This window comes from Mandrillus leucophaeus, unplaced genomic scaffold, assembly GCF_000951045.1.
Source record: "Mandrillus leucophaeus isolate KB7577 unplaced genomic scaffold, Mleu.le_1.0 Scaffold537, whole genome shotgun sequence".
NCBI lineage: Eukaryota > Metazoa > Chordata > Mammalia > Primates > Cercopithecidae > Mandrillus > Mandrillus leucophaeus.
Genome location: NW_012105775.1, coordinates 1699722 through 1723793, shown reverse-complemented (window position 1 = coordinate 1723793; position 24072 = coordinate 1699722). Strand labels below are relative to the sequence as shown.

The window sequence follows — 24072 nt, the reverse complement described above, 5'->3', positions numbered from 1 at the left end:
TGAGTGATTCAGGTTGATGGATGGTTTTAGGGAGTGTAAGCCTTGTACAGCAGGAGGGCAGAGCCCTGTTCTGAATCACTATAGCAAGTAAGAGGAGGATCCTTAGCTCGTCCAGCTTTTAGGAAAGTGTTAGAGATGGGACTGATTTATTCTAAACAAAGGAAGGCGGGACGTATGCGGCTTTTAAATTTACATTGTCTTAAACTCTTTTACTACGTGCCTCAAATAAATGTGATGCAGGAGATTTCTTAGGCAGATTTGAAGCATCTGGACAGTGAGGGTTTACTCCCCAAGGCCAAGAATACTGAGCACTTCTAATTAAAACGTCTTCCCTGAGATCGGCCAATACGCCAAGTGACTGTCAGAGGCCACTCCACGGTATGTTCTCATTCTGTGTTATAACAGCAGACCACTGTAGGTACTGGGAGGCTTTTGCATTTGAGGCTCTGTGAGACTCATTCTGTAGGATTCTGATAATCATGTGCTTGTTTAATCTTGTTACTCTGAGCATGTTTCCAGGACTGACTCTAATCCTACTTTATTGAAAGCAAAGACCTTGCCCAGGCCTTACATAGAGTTGCTGCTTCTTGGTACACAGTGCTCTTGATTCATGAGTGGAATTAATATATAATGTGAATATACAAAACCATTCTCTTATTTTTCTTGTCACTTTGGAAGCATTCTGTCATCATCTCTACTCCATAGGGCTTACAATGCTCTTTCATGTGTGGATTGCTGTGTTGGCTCTCCCTGTAAACTCAACTAAATAGATGCTCCCTTTCATGATTTTTTAAATGAAAAGTGACTGGTAATGTCAAAATAATTATATACACGAGAATTAGAAAAAAATTACCCAGTAAAAATAAGGGCAATTTAATATATTATATTTCTTTTTATATTTTGTAATATCTTAGGGTGCTTTCTAAATTGATTATTGGTTCTACAGGTTGCGTAGTTGGAGCTTATTTGCCTGTAGTCAGGGAAGACTGTGAGAGAGGCATGGGACAGATTTGGGAGAAAGGAAGGAAAGAGAGTTCTTAGTAGATGTTAAAGAAAATTGTTTGGGTAGGAAAAGTTTCAAAAAGCCTCATTTTAGGAGTAGTGCAGAGTAATAGAGCACTCACTTGATGGTTAACGTTATCACTGATAAACAGGAGCCACTGGGGAAGGTTTCTGAGGGTGTTTTTCACTGTTTTCCAAGAGCCTGTTTTAGGAAAACACCAGTGAGGGTTGAGGAGAGATGAGTGAACTCATTTTCTGTCGAATTTTGTCCCTGTGCTCCTAGAGTCAAGATTTGACACAATCTATTTTAGTATTTGAAAAATCTAATTTAAAAAGAAATGTCAAATATTGTCAGAATAAAAAATACTATTCCTCCGCCACCCCTTAAAATAAAATCTATACCCAGAGGTACTGATGCAGTGACATAAAAACTATTTCCTATTCATTCTTTGTCACTTATCCTTCACTTGGGTGACTGGTCTGCTACAAGGCTAAAGTGACTACCTGTTTAGTTTTGCAGTAGGCAGTCATAGATGCGGCTCTGTGTTTTAATTTCCTACCGAAAGCCCTATGCTATGTTTATTTGCTATTTTAGACATTCAGAAAACTGGGGGTCAGAAGGATGAGGTGATTCTCTCCTTTACACCCCTCAAATAATTTAATAAATCATAAATCAAGTGAGAAACCAGAAATCCTGTTTGTTGACTTACAACTGCAAACTTGTTCTTGGGCACTCCCCTTCCCCTTACCTTATCATTAGTGCAATGTTTCCAATCCAAATTATTTTACATGGACTACCACATCAGAAATATGCAAACATGAGATGTCAAACTTGCATATAATACATTTCTTCATTTATAAGTTTAGTCAAGGTGTAAATGACTTAACAAAGTGTCTCAAGATGATTGTAGAATAAGGAGTGCAATTTTAGTTGGATTTGATTTTGGGACAGATTTTAAGATTTAAAGCGAGTGAAGTACAGTGTTATGCTTTGGGAGTGAAGGAGATAGCAAAGGAAAGTGAAGTCCGTCTGAGCAAGAAAGGTTGCGGTGTGATTTTATTAACGCCAAATCCCTCAACTAGAAAACTGCCCGTGGTATAATAGGCATTGTGTTCAGAGAATGTGTCTTCTCAAGTTGCTGCCTCTCCTGAAACAAGTGGCTACAAAAACTGAAGGACCCGAGTTAACTCATCACAACTGAGTGTGTCACTGCGCAAATTGCTGCAGTTCCATTGCCAAAGATAATAGTTTCTTTTTGCTGTATGGGGAAATGCATGGCAAAAGCCCGGTTCATCTTGATCCAAATTCTGTACACACCACAGGTAACTTATGAATGAAATAAACATGTTTTCATCCCCAGGAGAAGTTTCACTCCTAACTCTAAACAAAACACTCATATAAATGGCACTGAACCTCTTTTTACCAGAAGAGTGTAACAGCCAGAAGTCAAAACCTTAAATCAGTCAAATTAAACTTGGGAAGAAACCCAGCAGTACCCTGATAATTTAATCTTTATAAATCACTTAAAATTGTCTGCCTCTTCATTTATTCAGTTTCCCATTTGGCTGACTCTTTGCCCAACAGCAAACAACTTGGATTTTTTTTATTACTATTTTTATTAGTTGCATTTGCAGAAAGAGAAGAAACACTTTTCACCCCCTAAATATTTATGACTTTCCACTGAATGGTTGAATTTCATATTCTGTATTTCAAATAGTAAGTAGTCTTGGATTTTTCTTGTTGAAATGGAAGAAATAATACTAATTTAAGGTGTAAGCACGTTAGAATCAGAGATACGAATTGTACATGAATGCATGGTAGTCACATAACAAACAAACAAACAAAAAACCAGAAGATTTCCATCGCCACAGAGACCTCTCCTGTTGGAGAGCACACATTCTTCCTTCCTGCCCCCACCCCTTCTTAACTCCTGTCCACCTCTAATCTGTTCTCCATCTTTATAGTTTTGTCATTCCAAGAATGTTATATAAACGGAATCCTAAACTGTTTAACCTTTTGGGGTTGCCTATTTTGACACAACATAATTCAGTGGAGATTCATCCAAGTTGTGTGTGTCAGTAGTTTATGTTATTATATTGCCGAGTAGTTCCATGGTATGTGTCAGGGTCTAATAAGTCATCCATTGAAGGACTTCTGGGTTATTTCCAGTTTGGAGCTATTATGAATAAAGCTTCTTTGGACACTTGTTTATAGGTTTTTATGTGAATATAAGTCTTTACTTCTCTGAGATAATTTCCAAGAATGCCATTGCTGTCTCATAATGTAGTATTTTTTTTAGTTTTCTTTTTCTACTGTTTTACTTTTTCTACTATTGAATTTTGAGAGTTTCTTACCTATTTCAGATACTTGTACTCTCTTGGATATATGTTTTGCAAATATTTCATTCCAGTCTGTAGCTTGTCTTTTCGTCCTCTTAACAAAATGTTTTGCAAAGCAAAAGTTTTTCTGGTACACATTCTTTTCAAGTGTACATAGACTATTCTCCATAATGGACCATCTACTAGACCATAGAACAATCCTCAATAAATTTTTAAAAACTGAAATTATACAAAGAATGTTCTCCAGCCACAATAGAATAAAATAGAAAATTAATAGCAAGAGCAAATCTGGAAATTTTCCAAATATGTATAAATTAAAACACAGAAACAACCAATGGTTCTAAGAGAAATCACAAAGAAAATTAAAAACTACTTTGAGATTAATGAAAATAAAATATAATTTATTAAAACTTATGGAAGTTAGGAAAAGCAGTTCTCAGAGGAAAATTCATAGCTTTAAATGCCTAGATTTTAAAAATAAGGCCAGACATGGTGGTGTTCACGCCTGTAACTGCAGCACTTTGGGAGACCAAGACAGAATGATCGCTCGAGGTCAAAAGTTTAATACCACCAGCCTGGGCAACATAGTGACAGATGGGTCTCTTCAAAAATTTTTTAAAAAATTAGTTGGATATGGGGGTGCACACCTGTAGTTTTAGCTATTGTAAAGGCTGAGGTTGGAGGATTGCTTGAGCCTAGAAGTTAGAGACTTCATTGAGCTATGATCATGCCACTGCACTCTAGCCTGGGTGACAGGGGCAAGACCCTGTCTCTAAAAATAAGAAGAAGAAAAAAGATATTACCAGGTGTGGTGGCCTGTGCCTGTAATCCTAGCTACTCAGAGGCTGAGGCAGGAGGATTGCTTGAGGTCAGGAATTCAAGACCAGCCTGGGCAACATAGTGAGACCTCATCTCAAAAATTATTTGTTTAAAGATCTCAAATAAATCACCTAGCTTTCCACCTTAAAGAACTAGAAAAAGAAGAGTATACAAAACCAAAAGCAAGCAGACAGAATGGTTAGGTTAGGGATAAATGAAAATGATGAGTAGCAAAATGACAGAATAAATAAAACCAAAAATTTATTTTTTGAAAACATAAAATTGACAAACATTTAGCTAGAATGGCAAAGTTAAAAACAAGACTTAACATACTATAATTGCTAATAAAAGTGAGGACATTATTACTAGCGTTACATAATTAAAAGGAAATATAAGAGAATTCTACCACCCCATGTATTTCAACAAATTAGGTAACCTAGATGAAATGGAGAAATTCCTAAAGACATACAAATTACCAAAGCTGACTGAAGAATAAACAGAAAATCTAAATAGACTATAGCAAGTATAATAAAAATAATTAATCAGTAATTTTTTTTTTTTTTTTAAGAAACAAAGACTTGCTCTGTCCCCCAGGCTGGAGTGCAGTGGTGTGATCTCAGCTTACTGCAAACTCCGCCTCCCGGATTCATGCCATTCTCCTGCCTCAGCCTCCCAAGTAGCTGGGACTACAGGCGCCTGCAGCACGTCTGGCTAATTTTTTGTGTGTTTAGTAGAGATGGGGTTTCACCGTGTTAGCCAGGATGGTCTCGATCTCCTGACATCATGATCTGCCAGCCTCAGCCTCCCAAAGTGCTGGGATTACAGGCGTGAGCCACCGCACTCGGCCAAATCAGTAATGTTTAAAAAACTCCCTACAAAAAAAAAGCCCAGGACCAGTTGACTTCACTGATGAATTGTATAAAATGTTGAAAGAATTAACACCAATTATTCTCAAATCTTTCAAAGGGAACAATTCCTAACTCATTCTGTGGGGCCAGTATCATCCTGACACCAAAGCCAGACAGTGTCATCATGAGAAAAGGAAACCTCAGATCAATATCTCTTATGAATACAGATGCAGAAATCCTCAAAAAATACTACCCAACCAAATTCAATGCCTATTAGGGTTATACACTGTGACCAAATGAGAATGCTGGGGTGGTTCAACACATTAACATAAACCCCACTTGACCATTTCAATTGATGCAGAAAAATCATTTTGTAAAATACAACACTATGTTGTGATAAAAACATTAAACAAACTAGGATAAAAGAATGTCCTCAATCTGATAAGCCTAAATGCCATCAGTGATAGACTACAGTAACTATAACAGTATAGTATAGGTACAAAAACAGACACATAGACCAATGGAACAGAACAAAAAACCCAGAAATAAGGCCACACACCTACAACCTGACAAAAACAAGCAATGAGGAACAGATTCCCTATTCAATAAATGGTGCTGGGATAACTGGCTAGCCATATGCAGAAAATTGAAACTGGACCCCTTCCTTACACCATATACAAATATTAACTCAAGTTGGATTAAAGACTTAAACACAAAACCCAGAACTATGAAACCCTGGAAGACAACCTAGGTAGTACCATTCTTGAGACAGGAACAAACAAATATTTCATGATGGAGACATCAAAAGCAATTGCAACAAAAGCAAAAATTGACAAATGGAATCTAACTAAACTGAAGAGCTTCTGCACAGCAAAAGAAACTATCCCCAGAGTAAACAGACAACCTACAGAATGGAAGAAATTTTTTGCAAACTATGCGTCTGACAAAAGGTCTGATATCCAGCATCTATAAGGAACTGAAACAAATTTACAAGAGAAAAACAACCCCATTAAAAAGCAGGCAAAGGACATGAACAGATACTTTTCAAAAGAAGACATACATGCAGCCAAACATATGAAAAAAGAAACGCTCAGCATCAGTAATCATTAGAGGAATGCAAATCAAAACCACAGTGAGGTGCCGTCTCACACTAGTCAGAATGGCTGTTGCTAAACAGTCAAAAGAATAACAGATGCTGGGAAGTTACCGAGAAAAAGGAATGCTTATACACTGTTGGTGGAAGTGTAAATTAGTTCAACCATGTGGAAAGCAGTGTGGCTATTCGTCATAGACCTAAAAACAGAAATACCACTGGACCCAGCAATTCCTTTGCTGAGTATATACCCAAAGGAATATAAATCACTCTGTCATAAAGACACATGCACGTGTATGTTCATTGCAGCACTATTCACAGTAGCAAAGACATGGAATCAACTTAAATACCATCCGTGTTGGGCTGGATAAAGAAAATGTAGTACATACACACCATGGAATACTATGAAGCCATAAAAAGAATGAGATCATATCCTTTGCAGAAACATGGATGGAGCTGGAAACCATTATCCTCAGCAAACTAACACAGAAACAGAAAACCAAATACTTCATGTTCTCACTTATAAGTGGGAGGTAAATGATGAGAACACATGGACACGGGGAGAACACACACTGGGACCTATCAGAGGGTGGAGGGTAAGAAGAGGGAGAGGATCAGGAAAAATGGCTAATGGGTACTAGGCTTAACACCTGGTTGATGATATAATCTATACGACAAACCCTCATGACACAAGTTTACCTATATGACAACTCTGCATATGTACCCCTGAACTTAAAAGTTAAAAAATAAATAAAGAGATTAAGAGCAGCTAAAGTGGACATCCTTGCAGTTTTCCCAATCTTATGGGAAGTAATTCAGTTTTTCACCATTAAGTACAGTGTTGTTCTAGGTTTCTTTAGATGATCTTTATCAAGTGAGGAAATTCCCATATAATTCTATTTTTCTGAGCTTTTTTTTTAAAAAAAATCATGAATAGGCCGGGCGCGGTGGCTCACGCCTGTAATCCCAGCACTTTGGGAGGCCGAGGCGGGCGGATCACAAGGTCAGGAGATCGAGACTACGGTGAAACCCCGTCTCTACTAAAAATACAAAAAATTAGCTGGGCGCGGTGGCGGGCGCCTGTAGTCCCAGCTACTCAGGAGGCTGAGGCAGGAGAATGGCGTGAACCCGGGAGACGGAGCTTGCAGTGAGCCGAGAACGCGCCACTGCACTCCAGCCTGGAAAAAAAAAAAAAAAAAAAATCATGAATAGTATTGGGTCTTGCCAATTGCTTTTTTTGTGTTTATCTACATGAATATGTGACTTTTCCTCTTTACCATGTGAGTATGGTGGATTATATTGACTGATTTCTGTGCATTGAACCAGTCTTGCATCCCTGAAATAAACCTACTTTGTCATGGTATATAATTATTTTTATATATTGCTGCATTTTATTTGCAAATATTTTTAAGGATTTTTGGATTTATATTCATAGAAGATATTGATCTTTAATTTTAATTTTTTCATGCTGTTTTTGTCAGGTGTTTGTATCAGGGTAATACTAGCTTCATGAAATAAATAGGAAAGTGTCTCTTCCTTCTATAATTTCTGAAAGAGGTTAAGTATAATTATTGTTAATTCTTTTTTAAACATGTGGTAGAATTCTTCAATGAAGCCTTCAGAGCTTAGAGATTCATTTTGGGGGGAGTTTTTAAGCTACTAATTAAATGGCATTAATAGTTACAGGCTTTGAAAATTATGTATTTCATAATGAGCAAGTTAGGGTAATTACTGAGTTTTTTTGAGGAATTACTCCATTTCATCTAGGTTTTAAAATTCATGCATGTAAAATTATTTGTAATATTCCCTATTATCTTTTTGATACCTGCAGTGTCTGCAGTGTATATGGTTATTTGTAATTTGTGTTTTCTCTCCCCTTTTCTTTGTCAGTCTGGCTGGAGATTTTTCAATGTTATTGATTGATTATTTTCGAAGAACCAGCTCTTTGCTCTTTGATTTTCTCATCTATTTTTCAATTTCATTGGTTTTTGCTCTTTATTTCATTTATTATGCTTGCTTCAGGTTTTCTTTGCTCTTCTTTTTCTAGATTCTTGGGGTGGGACCATAGACTATGAGTTTGATACTTTTTTAATGTGTATGTTTAGTGCTATAAATTTCTCTTCCAATACTGCTTTAGCTGTGTTTGACAAATCTTGATACCTTTATTTCCATTTTCTTTCAGTTCAATGTATTTCTATTTCTTTTTTTTCTTTTTTTTTCTTGTGTGTGTGTGTGTGTGTATTTCCATTTCTATTGAAACTTTATCTTTGACCCATGGTTTATTTAGAATTGTGCTGTTCAGTTTCCAAATGTTTGGATATTTTCCTATTTTCTTTGTGTTATGTATTTCTAGTGTAAGTCCATTATGGTTGGAGAACAAACTCTGTATGATTTCATTTTTTAAGAATTTGTGGAGATCATGTTATATCCCAGAAAAATGGTCTATCTTGGTGCACTGTCTGTGGGCACTATAAAAGAATGTGTCATCTACACATTCTTGGGTGTGTTGGGTGGAGTGTGCAATAAATGTTGAATGGGTAATGTTGGTTGATAGTGTTATTGAGTTCTCCTATATAATCGTTGATTTTCTGCCTGGCCTTTTTATCAGTTGTTAAGACATGGGTGTTTAAGTCTCTATCTATAATTGTGGATTTGTCTGCTTTTTCTGTTCTATCAGTTTTGGGTTCACATATATTGCAATTGAGTTGTTTGACTTATACATATTTAGGACTGATGTGTTTTCTTGCTGGATTAACCCTCTTATCATACAATGTTCATTTCTGTCTTTGGTAAACTTCTTTGTTATGGAGTCTACTTTATCTGATATTAGCATAGCCATTTCTGTTTTTCTTTGATTAAATGTTTGCATAGTACATATATTTCATTTTTTATTTTCAGTTGGGCTATGTTACTATATTTGAAGTGTATTTCTTGTAGGCAGCATAGGTCATAGTTTTTAATCTACTTGCTAATTCAAAACAAATGTGCTGTTCAGTTTCCAAGTGTTTGGATATTTTCCTGTTTTCTTTGTGTTACGTATTTCTAGTTTAAGTCCATTCTGGTTGGAGAACAAACTCTGTATGATTTCATTTTTTAAGAATTTGTGGAGATCATTTTATGTCCCAGAAAAATGGTCTATCTTGGTGCACTGTCTGTGGGCACTATAAAAGAATGGATCACTTGAGCTCAGGAGTTCCAGACCAGCGTGGCCAACATGATGAAACCCCATCTCTATTAAAATACAAAAATTAGCCGGGTGTGGTGGCACACACCTGTAGTCCCAATTACTTGGGAGGTTGAGGTGGGAGAATCACTTGAACCCTGGAGGCGAAGGTTACAATGAGCTGAGATGGTGTCACTGCACTTCAGCCTGGATGACAGAGCAAGACTCTGTCTCAAAAAGAAAAATTAGTTATTATATTTTTCAGTTGTACAATTTCTATTTGAGTCTTCTTTATTTCTTCTATTTCTTTGCCAAGGTTTTCTTTTTTTTTTTTTTTTTTTTTTTTTTTTTTTTGCTGAAGCTCTATTTTTTCATTGATTTCAAGTGATCTTAATTGCTCATTGAAACATTTTTATGATGGCTAATTTAAAATATTTGTCAGATAATTTCATCATCTCAATTTTGGCATGTATTGTCTTTTTAAATTCATTTTGAGATCTTCCTGTTTGTTTCTGATTATAAGTAGCTTTCTATTGAACTCTGGACATTTTGGGTGCTATTATGTATTATGAGCCTCTGGATAATATTTATACCTTTGTTTCAGCTAGCTGTTACTGACACCATTCTGGCAGGAGAAAAGGGGCTGCTGCTTTGTTACTTTCAGATGGGGTTAGAAGTCCAGGTTCCCTCCTCAGCCTCTATTGACTCCTGAGATGGGAGAGGGTGGAAAGTTTCTTGTTATTGCTTGATAGGGGGTGGGAGTTCAGATTCCCCACTAAGCCTTTATTGATACTTTCCTGAATGGGAGGGATAGCGGCACTTCATTACTGCTCCCCATGTGGCCTCTTTACCCAGGAAAATTATGAAAGTCTGAACTCAGTCTCTTTTGACACCATCTCAGCAGGAAGAGAAGGGGCACTTTATTATTGCCTGGCAAGGAAGGAAGTCTAGGTTCCTCACTCAGTCTTTGCTGGTGACACAGGATTCTTTGGGGGGGCCACTTCACCAGGCTCTGCCCATTCAGCCCAGCAGGCTATGCTCGGTTTGTGCTACTGGCCTGGTTCCCACATCCTGGGTAGAATGGTGAGGGGTGTGTGGGCAAGTGGGTGTGAGGTCTGACCACAGTGCACAGCCAGGCACACAGGCTGCTGCAGTGGGGCCGGGCAGGCAGCTCCAGATGCCAGCACAGATGCCTCCTTCATGTGAGGCTGCAGCTGGACCAGGCATACCACAAGTCGCTTCTGCCTTAAGTGCCCTTGCTGGGTGAGGGGAGTATGGTAGCACCCAAAAACTCAGAGATGCCAGCAACCAGAAAAAGCCCCAGGAGGGTGTTATAGCTTTGTCACCGCTCTGGCTCAGGAAGCCTGGGGGTCTGGGTCCCCAGAAGGATCACAGCTCTTCTTTCCCATGGTCCAGTGAACAAGAGCATGTCATTGCCCACAGCTCAGTGAGCTGGTCAGGGATGTGTGACAGTGCTTTTCACACCCGTCTTTTGGCAGGTCCCAGGATTTTGTCCTGTGTCCGAGAAGAATGAGGTTATGTAGACAATCAGACACTGAACAAGGCAGAGAAGAGTTTTACTGAGTGACGGAACAGCTCTCAGCAGAGAGGGGACCCTAAGTGGGTACCCCCTACCCAAAGCTGGGTAGTCCAAAAGTGTGGCTGAGTCCAGGGTTTTTATGGGCTCGGAATGGGGGAATGCATGCTGATTGGTCAAAAAGCACCATGCAGTTGGCTGAAAGGCATGGAGGAAGTTCTCACCAAAGCTGGGGACTTTACCCAGAACTGGCAGCTTGGTTTTCAGGCTTTAATTTGTCTTTGGTTTGAAGGTTGGGTTTCACCAGGGACCCACCCCTATCTGCCTAGGAATTTGTCTCCCTCCTGCTGCTGTCACTGGTACAGGTAGGCATAGGGCTATGGTTTTATCTGTGGTATTCGGCTGTTACAGAGAGGTTGTGACCTACAGTTTTCTGTCTTGTTAGGCTGCGCCTTTCCTGACTCTCAGGCTAGTCAGATCAGGGATTTGTTGATGCTTTTTTTTTTTTTTTTCTTTTGCTTCTGTAGGTGTTTCTGGGCTATATGAGGCAAAAAGAAAAACAGAGAAACTTACCACATTGTTTTTCCTTGGATCCCATGATGCCCAGATGGTCTGCTTTTTCCTTTTACCTTTAAGAAGGTGTTTTTACTATATGTAAAATCCAGGGTTTTCGTGTACCAAGTAGAGGAATAAGGAAAAATACACCAACTCCATCTTTCCGGAAGAATAGAGCCAATCTGCATGTATTCATTGTTCTTATTCATGCTTAGCTTTCTCTACTGCAGATTCATATGGTATGATGAAAACATAATATTTTGGATACCAGTATTCTATAAAGGCTCTTCTTTCATTGCAGGCCTCAAATAGACTTTCAGGAAATAGACTTTTACAATAACATTAGGAGGTAAGAGAATTGCTTCATGCCCATATGGCTGCCTGCGAGCACACATGTATGTTTACACAGAATCTTAGAAACTTCACCTTGAAGTAGGCTGAACACAGTGTGGTTGCTGAGCGTATTTTACAGTTTATCTATAGGAGAGTAGAGGAGACCAGAGTAGCATTAAGGGAATGTAAACAGAGAGAAAAAATGTTGATTCAGACCCTGTCATGATAAGATCCTTGTGGAGAGAGTGGTATAAAACTCAGCAAACTTTATAAACATAAAATGAAAAAAAAATAGTTTTTTAACTTAATAATTACTTTGAAAAGTTGTATAACTAAGACTAAAACTAAAAAGTTGTATAACTAAGACTAAAATTCACAAAAACCAGTAGAAGACTTCTACATAGCAACAGTGGAGTAATATGTAGTTGTGCTTCTATTTTTCAGTATGACTAACTTGTATTATCTTTTCTTTATGAAAATCTGGTTTAGAAGTTTTCAGTTCCAGAGATGTAGCAGACTAGATAATCTCAAAACTTTTCCACCTGCTAAAAGTATCAAAAAAATGATAGGTTGTAAAATTCCTCTTAGATACATGTTTGAACATAATAATAAAGTTAGAAAATTTCCGAGGGCTAGAAAGAAAGAGGGAGCAGTAAACAGCAAAACCCAGTATCACTGCCTGGGAAGAATGGGGTGGGTGGTGGGTCGGGGCTGTGAGTCTCAGTAACGTAGGGGCTGACATTTTAAAATCTATGCCAGGCTAGGTGATGAAGCGTTAGTCCTACAGAAGCAGATAAAGGTTTCAACTAAGACTTCCACATAAAGCTGGAGCCCTGAAGGTCTGCCCATCAGTGAGGAAGTGAAACACCCAACACGGAGAAGGAACAAGGAATCTCAACTGGTCAGAGAGAGGGAAGAGTGGGAACAAGTCTCCATTGTGAATGAACATTGCTAATCTTTTGTCACATGTGGGCTTGGAGTTCAAAACTATACTACTCATATTTGGAAATTGTCACATTGAGAAGTTAACACAAAAATGGTACTGGTGTGTAATACCCCTAGAGTTGCTGATAAAGCCAATGTAAAATTACTCTTAAAGGACATGACATGTCTTCAACTAATTCCACAATAAAAACTGACTGGAAAGGAGCTCCCAATCCAGTACTACACAATACAAAAGAAAAATACTCATCATGAACAAGAACCAGGAAATAAAATAAATAGCAGATTTTGACTATCCAAAACTAAAGATAAGTAAAGAAATAATCATATATATATTTAGAATAAAATTTGTATAAGAAGAAATAAAACTAAAAGGCTAAGATGTTATGAAAAAATGACAAATTGGAACAAATGGCTTATAAAAATCAGTGCATACAGTCATTGAAATGTATAGTGTAATAGACAAGTTAAATAGTAAATTAAACACAGCTAAACTGGAAAGCACTCAATCTAAGAAAACTGGCCAGAATGCAGTAGAGAAAGATAAAGAATGGGAAATATTCCAGGGAAGTTAAGGGACTTAGAGGACAAAATGAAAGATGTCAACTAGAAATCTAGAAGGTCCTGGAAGAAGGCATAAAACAAACAGGGAGAAGCACAATTTTAAGAGAAAATAATAGAAATTTTAAAAAATTGATGAAAGACATAAATCCTCAGATTTAGGAATCTAAGTCATGACCATAACAAACTAAAATAAATTCACATTTCTACACAAAACAGTGAGGTTTCAGAGCGCTAATATCAAAAAAGATCTTAAAAGCATTCAGAAGCAACAGAAAGAATGCATACTCATTAATAACAGTATGTATGACCAATAGAAGAATTCTACACTGCAGCAATGGAGTAATATGTCATTGTACTCCTATTTTTCAGTGTGGTTAACTTGTATTAGCTCTCTTTTCTCTCCCCCACTCTCATTCTCTCTCCCTGCCTCTCTTTCTTCCTTCACCTTTTTTCCCTTTTTTAAAAAAATCATTCTCATCAAATATGTGTATTTTTGTATGTTTGGGTATTTATTTAACTACTGATTCTACTTGTTTAACAATTACAGGGCTATTCTTCTTTTCTTTTTCTTTTTCTTTTTCTTTTTCTTTTTTTTTTTTTTCTGTTGAGACAGAGTCTTGCTCTGTCTCCCAGGCTGGAGTGCAGTGGCACAATCTTGGCTCACTGCAGCCTCTGCCTCCCAGGTTCAAGCGATTCTCCTGCCTCCGCCTTCTGAATAGCTGGGATTACAAGGGTGTGCCACTACGTTCAGCTAATTTTCGTATTTTTAGTAGAGACAGGCATTTCACTATGTTGGCCAGGCTGGTCTCGAAACTGCTGACCTCAAATGATCCACCCACCTCAGCCTCCCAAATTGCTGAGATTACAGGCATGAGCCACCATGCCCAGCCTCTTCTTTTGTTTTTATTCTGGAGTTACTTTTAGTATGTTACATCTTTATAGGAGTTTACCTATTTCATTTATGTTTTCAAATTTATTGGCACAAAATTGTTCATAGTATTGTCTTACGATTTCTGATTCTGTAGTATTGTCTTTATAATTTTTTAATCAGACTATAGTGTAATGTGTTTAAAAATCAAAGAAACAATACAATTAGAAAGCATAATAATATAAACTATGAAGATGGAATATGACCAAATACATCTGCCTGGACACCCAGCGAAAAGACATTCCTTAAAGATGTTACTTGGAAAAGCTGAAAATCAAAGAATAAGTGAAAGCATTAGGCAAGTGCAAACAAATTAAAGCTACTGTTGTGGCTTAATATTGAACACAGATGTATTTGGGGCAAAAACCATTAGGATTAAAAACATTTTACAATGTCAAAGACTAAAATTCACAATGAAAATATAAGCTATGGATATCAATGCATTAAGTCACATAGTACAACTTATAAGGAAAAAAAAGGAAATTTTATTTAAAAACTAGAAACACAGTAGTGGTAGAAAATGTGACTCACTTTTCTTAGTTCATGACCCATCAAGTGATCAAAAATTAGATAAGGATACAGGAGAAATAACATAACAATGTAACTTCAATATGTATTACAGAATATATACACACATGCATGTATACACACATGCACAAACACACATACATATAGAAAAAGAAGAAAAACCTTTTCAGGTGCCCATGGAATATGAAGAAACACTGATTATATATTAGACAATTAAAAAGGAGCTTTCATAATTCTTACAAACTATAATAGTAGTTCAATTTCTAGTAATGACATGCTGGGTATTTACAACCAATTGTCCCTAGTGAGGGCAACTAAAGAAAACTGGGTAAAATATGAAGAAAAAGGCCAGGCACAGTGGCTCATGACTATAATCCCAGCACTTTGGGAGGCCGAGGTGGGTGGATCACCTGAGGTCAGGAGTTCGAGACCAGCCTGGCCAACACGGTGAAACTCCGTCCCTACTAAAAATACAGAAATTAGGTGGGAGTGGTGGTGCATGCCTGTGATCCCAGCTACTCGGGAGGCTGAGGCAGGGGAATCACTTGAACCCAGGAGGCAGAGGTTGCAGTGAGCCAAGATTGTGCCACTGCACTCCAGCCTGGGCGACAGAGTAAGACTGTCTCAAAAAACAAACAAAAACAAAACAACAACAAAAAAGAAATAGAAAGAAAAGAACCAACAAAACTTTCTTAAAACTCAAAGTTGTTGGTTGCTCAAAATCTTCAAAATACTGAAAATTCAGATCAAAATCCAGTAGAAGGAAAGCACCCAACGCTCATAGCCATTTTTATTCAAGATCATTTGCCAAACTTGAAAAAAGAAACAGCCAAACTGAGCTATGCTTTGTGGTCTTGTAGGGCAAATGTATGAAAAGTCAAAACTCAGGCCTAGTAAGACTGGAGGTCACCTGAAGGGCCTGGCCCCAGGCAGTGCCCACCCTGACGGGTGTACGGCAGTATGTCCTCAGGAAATGTCTCATGCCAAATCATTCTGATGTTGCATGGCGACAGCAGAGTGCCACTGACTTTGCAAGAGCTAATACGATTGTTAGTGGCAGCAGCAATGAAAGGTGGAAAAACAAACCCAGGTGTACCTTGTGCATATAATCAATTTTAAAGGAAACAGTGCCCCTGTATTTAAACTCTGGCTGCCTTCTCATTGTCCAGATTTCTTTAAGGTTGCCCTGCCTATGAATAGAATCACAGTCTATTTTTAGCTCCCTCTTGGATTTGCTATATGAACAGACCCCCACCAAACTTCTCACTCCGGCCAGCAACATTTCCTCACCAAAAAAATGAGACAACTTTTACCATAGACTGTGTGTACTGGCAAAGGGGAATTTGAAGCATTGTCAATAAAGAAAATTACTTTTAAATTACTTAGGTTGCTCAGATGAAACTGAGACAGAAGGTACTTGACCTAGAGAGACTGACCAGGGGGTGGGAAGGCCAAGTTCGAAGGGAAGACAGCTCTGCTCTCTGCATTTTATATTAACATAAAAGAGGGGTGTTTCTCAGTAAGTCAACTTCTCTGGAGAGTCCTGTTACACCACTCTTGTTCTGTAGTGCTCAGGACACCATTGCCCAGCAATGCACAGTGACTTTGTCAGGCAAATGCTAGGAAGAGCATGCATGCAGACACATGCCTAATGTGTACCAGGATTGCATGTTCCCACTGAGATTGGGAAGTGAGCTATAAGCCCTGTTTCCTCTTTGAGCTACAGAGCTGATGTTCATTTGATTGGACAGTTAAGGCAGAAATCCAATTACTGAGCTAATTAGCACCTTTGAGGGGTAAGCACCAAATTTACAGGAGGAAAGCACTGGAGAAAACTCAAATTACCCAGCGTAGCTGACAGTCCACCCTCTTAGAGAATATGTGGAGAGCCAGAGGTCCTAGGGGTGCACAGGCAGCTTAGCTTAGTTATTGCTCGTCAGAATTTAGACTGTGTTCTACAGGCTTCTGAAAAGATAGCTTTCCAGTGAACATAGTTTTAGAAGATGTTTTAGTTCCCTAAGGAGTTTAGCAAATGACTTTCTTGTGTCTTAATCCTCCTTTAAAAATTGTTTATTCTACTGCTTGAAAATTCCATTTGTGGTAGGTCTTAAGGTGAAATTAAAATTCCATTTAGGGACTAACTATGCAGACATGGGATTTCAGCCTTCATTAGAAAGAATTTTGTTGTTTGCTCTATTTTCTGCTACCCTGAGATCTTTTATTTTTCAAAGCTGCTGTGGGAGTATTTGTGAGGAAAACTGAAGCTGTGATAGAACAGCATGCTGGGGTTCACAGCCTTTCTGAAATGTAACACGGTGTTTCTTCTTTCCAGCCCGTCCGTAGCATCACAGAACGCAACAGGATCTTGCCTAGATGGTTCTCAAATGTCTAAGACATACAGGAAAAGAAAGAATACTTTTTTTTTCCTGAAGACAAGCCTTTTCATTTATTCAAATTATAGTTCCAACCAAATATCTTTTTATCTGTTTTGATTCCCAAAAGACAAGTTCAGAAAAGAAGGCTGCATTCTTAGGTTTCTTCTTAAGCACCATTTCTGACAAGTGCTTGTCATTTGTTAAATTATACAGAGTATGTCAATGATCATGTTTAAACATAAGCCACATATGCAGCGTTGACTGGCAGCTAGTCTTTCTTCTTAGCAAATATTATAGGGACAAAAACTTCAGAAGTAGCCTTATTTTTGACCATTCAATAATTTATTCTGCAAATATTTATTGAGTGACTACTATGTGCCAGTTGTGAGCAACAAACTTACTCTCATGGTACTTAGGGACTGATGTAAGAGTCAGATATAATCAGATAATTACACAAAGAGATGTATGATGTGGTGTAAAGTAAAGGCTCCTGAGCCAGCCTCCCTAGGTCATATTCTGGCTGTACCACCTGTTAGATCTGTGACCTTGAACACTCTACTTAATTTCTCTGTGCCTCTGCCTCATCCGCTGTGAGAATGGGCATAAAACTACCTCAGAGGGTAGTTTTGAGGCAATAATAAGCTAATACATATAAAGTGCTTAGAACAGGCACATGATACAAGCAAGTGCTACATAAATGTTAGCTGTCATCGTTATGATTGACGTTAGCCTTGACAGGTGCTCCAAAAGAGAGGTACAGGTACAATGCGTGAAAGAGAACACGACAAAGGAATCTCACGCAGCACAGGAGTCAAGGCAGCTTCCCTGAGGTGATACTTGAGCTGAGACTTGAAGGATAAGAGGAATCAATGAGGAAAAATGAGTGGGAATGGAAAGGGATCCCTAAATAGAGGGAACATTTGCAAAGGCTAATGGAGAGGAAAGAGCAACAGGACCAAGAGGTCTGGGCATGTTGAAGGGGTGGAAAAGGAAAACCAACAGGGTTGGAACAAAGAAAGCAAAGAGCAGAGTGACAGAAAAGGCAGGAACTGGCCAGGCGCGGTGGCTCACAACTGTTATCCCAGCACTTTGGGAGGCCAAGGCGGACCGAGACCATCCTGGCCAACATGGTAAAACCCCACCTCTACTAAAAATACAAAAATTAGCTGGATGTGTGGCACGTGTCTGTAATCCCAGCTGCTCGGGAGGCTGAGGCAGGAGAATCGCTTGAACCCAGGAGGCGGAGGTTGCAGCGAGCCGAGATTGCACCACTGCACTCAAGCCTGGCGACACAGCGAGGCTCTGTCTCAAAAAAGAAAAGAAAAAGAAAAAGTAGGAGCCGGATGTGTTCAAGACCAGGCTTTCTACAATTGTCAGTGGGACCTTCATTATGCCCAGATCTTCAAGTAAACCTTATGTGTGATACTGATGTATTTGTGGAAGTCCTTTCTTAATGGCTAATATATCAGATTTAACCATATGAAATTGCCATTTTGCAGGTGATAATAAACAGTTGACTGCCATCAATTTCATAGGCTTGATGTCAATTTCATGTTTCATTCTTTAAAGACCACCACTCAGTATTGGAAATAAAAGGACAAAGGTAGGCTGGCATAGCCTCTCCAAGCAGAGCAGATCGGTGCACTTACAAAGGGTTTTGGGGATGTGTGGAGTTCAAGGACTAGTGAGGTTTTGGAGGCATACGCGGGTTGACAGCATCTGTATAGGAGGTTACTTGAAAAGCCTGTTGTTCATCAGTTGCCCCTCAGAAGTCTGCAGTGAGTCAGCTAACTCAGAAGCCAGGATTGTCATGGACTGGCTGCCTTACAAAAGCTGTGCACTGAGGAGTGTTTCCATGATGGAATAGGTTCAAAGCTGGTTCTAGTGGCCACTTGTTACCATGGCTGCAGATGATCTGAGAGCTTTCATTCTCATGGTTCAACCTAAGAAAGGTCTATAAGAGTATACCCAGCTCTTGAAGGCAGGTGGTGGAGATGTTGACTACTCACCACCATTTCCTGAAATCAATTTAAAGAGAAAGTTACCTATTTGGACACTGTTCTCAGGTTCTGAAAGAGGGTGGGGTTGTATTGGCAGGTTAAACACTTGCTTTTTTTTTTTTTTAAGGCAGATTCTCACTCTGTCATCCAGGCTGGAGCGCAGTGGTACAATCTCGGCTCACTGCGACCTTGGCCTCCTGGGTTCAAGCGATTCTCCTCCCTCGGCCTCCCAACTAGCTGAGATTATAGGAGTGTACCACCACACCTGGCTAATCTTTTTTGTATTTTTAGTAGAGGTGGGGTTTTGCACTGTTTGCCAGGCTGGTACCAAGCTCCTGACTTCAAATGATCTGCCTGCCTCAGCCTCCCAAAGTGTTGGGATTACAGGCATGAGCCACCATGTTCGGCCTAAATACTTGCTTTGATTTTGCAGATCTGGGGCTCCAAATTGATTAAGACACAAGGCCATTCTCTCCAAATCGGAGAGCTACTCATCTCTCCCCTCCATGTGTTTCTTGTACTGTTCCTTCTCTTTCTTGTCATGAGACTCCTCTCTTCCTGCAGTGTGGTAAAACTACAGCAATCGTCTTAACCTGTGAGCTCTATCGCATTTGCATTTTCCACTCATGCAGCTGGTTCTGTAAACCAACTCTTCCGCTTGGGGGGATCTGATCATGACCTTCTACCCTTTTGTGGCCTCTTCTAGTACAAGGCGTGTGGATAATTCCAACACAAGACTGGCAGTCCAAATTGAAAGAGATCCAGGTAAGAAGATCTCTTCTCTCTTTTTAAACTATTTATTGCTGTATGGATGGATTTTCAAAAGGAAGAATTAAATACTTACTCTGTACTCATTGTGGAGACAATGCACATCTTAGTTAATATGCTGACTGTGGAATGAAACTGTGTAGGTAGACTGATCAGGCATCCTGATTTGGTCTGACAGTGTATTGCTCCACTGTTTAGAATTGATTAGGACCTTGCTCAGTATTGGATAACTCTGTTAATCAAGACATTTTAGTTTGTGTGTAGTAAACCTCAAACACAGACTATAAACCTTGAGATTCGTCTTTTAGGAAAAAAAAGTTCTTTGGAAAAACATCAGCATGATAATGTCCTTGAAGGCAAACCATTCCACGATCCAGGATCTAGAAGCTTTCAAAAACTTTGGTCAGCATTAAGCTATGGAAGGATTTACCTGCTAGAAGATTATTTTACTTTTTTCTTTCCATAATCAATCTCCTTTTTTAACCATTCTGTTTCTTCCTTCCTCATATTAGAATGCAAATTTTAACTGTTCTCTATTTTTATCCTCCTCACTCCCTTCTTTGTGCCCTCAAATCTGCCTAGGAACAATTGTATCATGCTCATTATCTGTATTTGAATTGCATATACATGATTAATTCGAAATCAGAATTTGAAATTTGAGATACCTGGAGAGAGAGGCTTATTTTTTGTTGAACTTCATGTCAGTACAATGAGGGAGGAGAGGTACTGATATCTCTGAGGTGCAGCTGTGGGACTGTGATGTTACAAGCCTATTGATATGAGGCAGAGGGACAGTTTCTCAAGCACATTGTGCTGTTAGTGAATCATAATTGCTGTCTCATTTTAATCTAATTATGCAGATGTGTGGTCAATGTGTTCTAAGAAGATGCCCTGAGTTGAATCTCTACTTTTAGTGATTTTAATTGTTTTGTTTTATTTAAACATTGAACAGTTTGAACAATTAAGCAAAGGCTAATTCTCTCATTCAGGCCTTTCCTTTCAAAGTGCCAGAGACTGAAAGTAATCTTTAATTAGTGTCACAGAATGCATGCTGCTTCATCAGAGAAAATGAATATAGTGCAGGTCAAGGAGGCTTCATCTGCATAGAAGATTAAGCATACTGATACTTTATTAGACTACATGGCATGACTCAGCCCACAGAACAGTTTCTTTCCATTAATCATAATTAGGTTATTGATTCAGCTTTCAACTGTCATGAGTGGCCAGCAAAGATATTCACAATTTGATAGTGTTATTCTGTAGATTTCTTAGAGGCGGATTGGTGATCTTCCTCGTATAAGCACACTTGGGGCATATTCACCTCCTTGTACCACTCCCTGCCTTCCACACCCTGATTGTGCCCCGGTTCCCTTGGATACAAAGCAGAGATGCTCCGGTTAGATCTGCAGTCTTCATCCCTGTCCTCCCCGAATCTCCATCTCCACTCAAATAGACAATCCAGAAAGGAGTGTTGAGTTTTGCTTTAGGCATTTCCTCTTTGGGACAACTATGCCTATGGCTTTCCAGAGCCATAATTTCCTCTCCTAAAGAAAAGCTACTCCTAAAATAAAAGTCATGAATGTGAACATTTTTCCTAGGCTTCTCCCGATGCTTACTCCACCCACAGGACGACAGACCAGGAAGACTTCCCATGTTATCCAATCTGCTCTTTAAAAAATCTTATATCCCTCATCTTGAGAGATCCCTTGAGAGGAGGGAAAAGAGTCAGGGCTCAGCAGGGAGGATATAGGAAATGCACTACGCACTCCTAATTTCACCCCCACTCAACACGCACCCCTGGCTTTCCACTGGGAAGCAAGGTATTCCATCATTCCATCTCCTTTGCTGCTTCCTCCTTCACCCTTCCTTGGATGTCATTATCCACCCAATTAAAATGGCCAAAGTTAAACAAACAAGCAACAATGGACAATTCCAAGTCCTGGCAAGGATGCAGAATTAGAGCTGTCAATCGCTGCTGGGGAAATGCAAAAAGGTTACAGCTGCTTTGGAGAACAGCAGTCCCGCTCCTAAGCATTTACTCAAGAGAAACGGGGAGATTCATATTCACACAAACTCCTGTTCATGACTCTTGGTAGTGATTTTACCCATAATCACCAAAACTGGAAACAACCCAAGTGTCCTTCAGCAGATGAATGGATAAACAAACTGTAGCACATGCATACGGAGGGATACTGCTCAAAGGTGAAACAGAACACACTCATATATACAGCAGATGAATGCATTATTCTAAGTGCTGGCTATATGACTATATACATTTTTCAAGACTCATAGAATAGTACACTAAAATGGATGAATTTTACCCTACATAAATTATTCTTCAATAAACCTGAATTTTTAATGTATATATAATTTAAGAACAAATGGTATCCATTTATATATAGTATAACAACTTATATGTTATATAATATGGAAAATATATATTTGTATATAACAGATAATACTAGCAATGATTGTTTGTTATATATTATAGCACATATATATAAAATGATGCTGCTTATTGCCTGTAAATTATACAGAGAGAATATAAAGGGAAAAAAGTAGGAGGGTCCCATATAATCCACTGAAATGTGGGAAGAACAGATCTTTCCTCTTTTATGTATATGAAGAGTCTGATTTTGCCCTTAATCAGATGACAGCTCACTGTTTCCTAGGTCTGGGTACATAGCAAGAAGTAGGCATTCACTGATCATATTTCTTGTCTACCTTTAGGGAATGATGACAACAATCTCAATTCCATTTTTTATGAACACTTGACAAGGACCCTCCAGGAGTCCCTCTGTGGAGACTTAGTTCTTGGTCGTTGGGGCAACTACAGCTCTGGCGATTGCTTTATTTTGGCTTCAGATGACCTCAATGCCTTTGTTCACTTGATTGAAATTGGAAATGGTCTTGTCACCTTTCAACTTCGAGGACTGGAATTCCGAGGTAAGAATTTCTTCATTGCGGAAACTGTTGACAGTTGGTTGCTTGAGTTAGTTATCAAGCAAAACTTTAGGAAGAAGTCACTGTTAAACAGGAAAAACGTAATGTCTTCCTACTGAAAGAGAGCTTGCCGCCACTACCTTGATATAAATAAACTACAGTCATCTGAAGGAATAAAAACATAAAACATAGAATGGCATGTAAACTTGTGGATTAGCAAACCAGGACATTGGTTTATTAGCACATCAGGATATTGATTTGGGAATAAATATCCCAACGCTTTTTCCATTGGGAAAAGCTCAGAAGCCACAGGAGGTTGTGGGGAATATCGGGGCTCCAAATGGAGTCAGCCCGACCTTTTTCTGTGGGCCACAGGTGTTGGGATCTGCTGTGTGCAAATCATTTAAAGTCTTAGAGCTTTTCTCTTCTATCTGCAAAATAATAATAATGAGAATGAGTGCCTTATAATGTTACTGTGTGGTTTGAATGAGATCATGTAGAAGGCACTTCATGAATCCTCATTGCTTTGTGGTTATTGAGTCTGCCTGAATCTTGAAAGTATAACCCCAGTTTTCCTGCGAATCAGGAGCTGGAGTTATGCAGGATGCAGAAAGTGGTATAAATGATGTACCTGTTGCCTTCTCCTGCGTTGTTTATTCCTTTATTCATTGCATGTTTTCTGAACATCTCCTCTGTATCAGGCAGTGTTCTAATACTAGAGATGCAATGGACACATGACATGAAAGAGTCTTATCCTGATGAAGCTTACCCCCAGTGAGAGACACCTAAAGTAAACAAGTAAACAAACAAACAAACTTATTATAGCTTGGAGCAAGTGCTATGAAGGAAGTAAATAGGGTTCTGAAACCCAAAGTCACTGCAGAGGATGAGGGTGAGGAGGTGCCACGTTCAATGGGATGGTCAAGGAAGGCCTCGAGAGGAGACCAGGAGGAAGAAAGTCCCCAGTGCAGGAACTGATAACTGCTAAATGCATGAGTCAGGCAGCATCTCAGAGCATTCCTGGCATCTGGGAGGACTCAAGTGACTAGGGCTGACCAGCACTCGCAGCAACTTGACATGAGGCAGCAGGAAGCCCAGTAATGTGAGATCTCCCCGCCAGTGTCAGGGACTATATGTTATTCTCTATGTTATGGGGAACTATGTAGGGACTCTGGATGAGGGAATGGTTGACCCTCTCTACACTTTAAGAGATTGGTCTGGTGGCTGTGTGGAGAATGTACTGGGGGAAGACAAAAGTAGAAGCAGGGAAACCATTTAGGACTGCATTGTAGACACCCAAGCAGAAGATGACGGCAGAGACACGGAAGTGCCCA

The 24072-nt window shown here is 39.1% G+C and overlaps 1 protein-coding gene across 1 annotated transcript in view; it reads left to right on the top strand.

Annotated features, from left to right (window-relative positions):
• Nucleotides 1–24072, top strand: part of PCNXL2 (pecanex-like 2 (Drosophila)) — a 345612-nt gene that overhangs the window by 248888 nt on the left and 72652 nt on the right. The window contains exons 24-25 of the mRNA XM_011997321.1: nt 19734–19792; nt 22526–22741. Of these exons, the coding sequence (XP_011852711.1) occupies nt 19734–19792; nt 22526–22741 (275 nt within the window). The remainder of the gene's footprint in view (nt 1–19733; nt 19793–22525; nt 22742–24072) is intronic.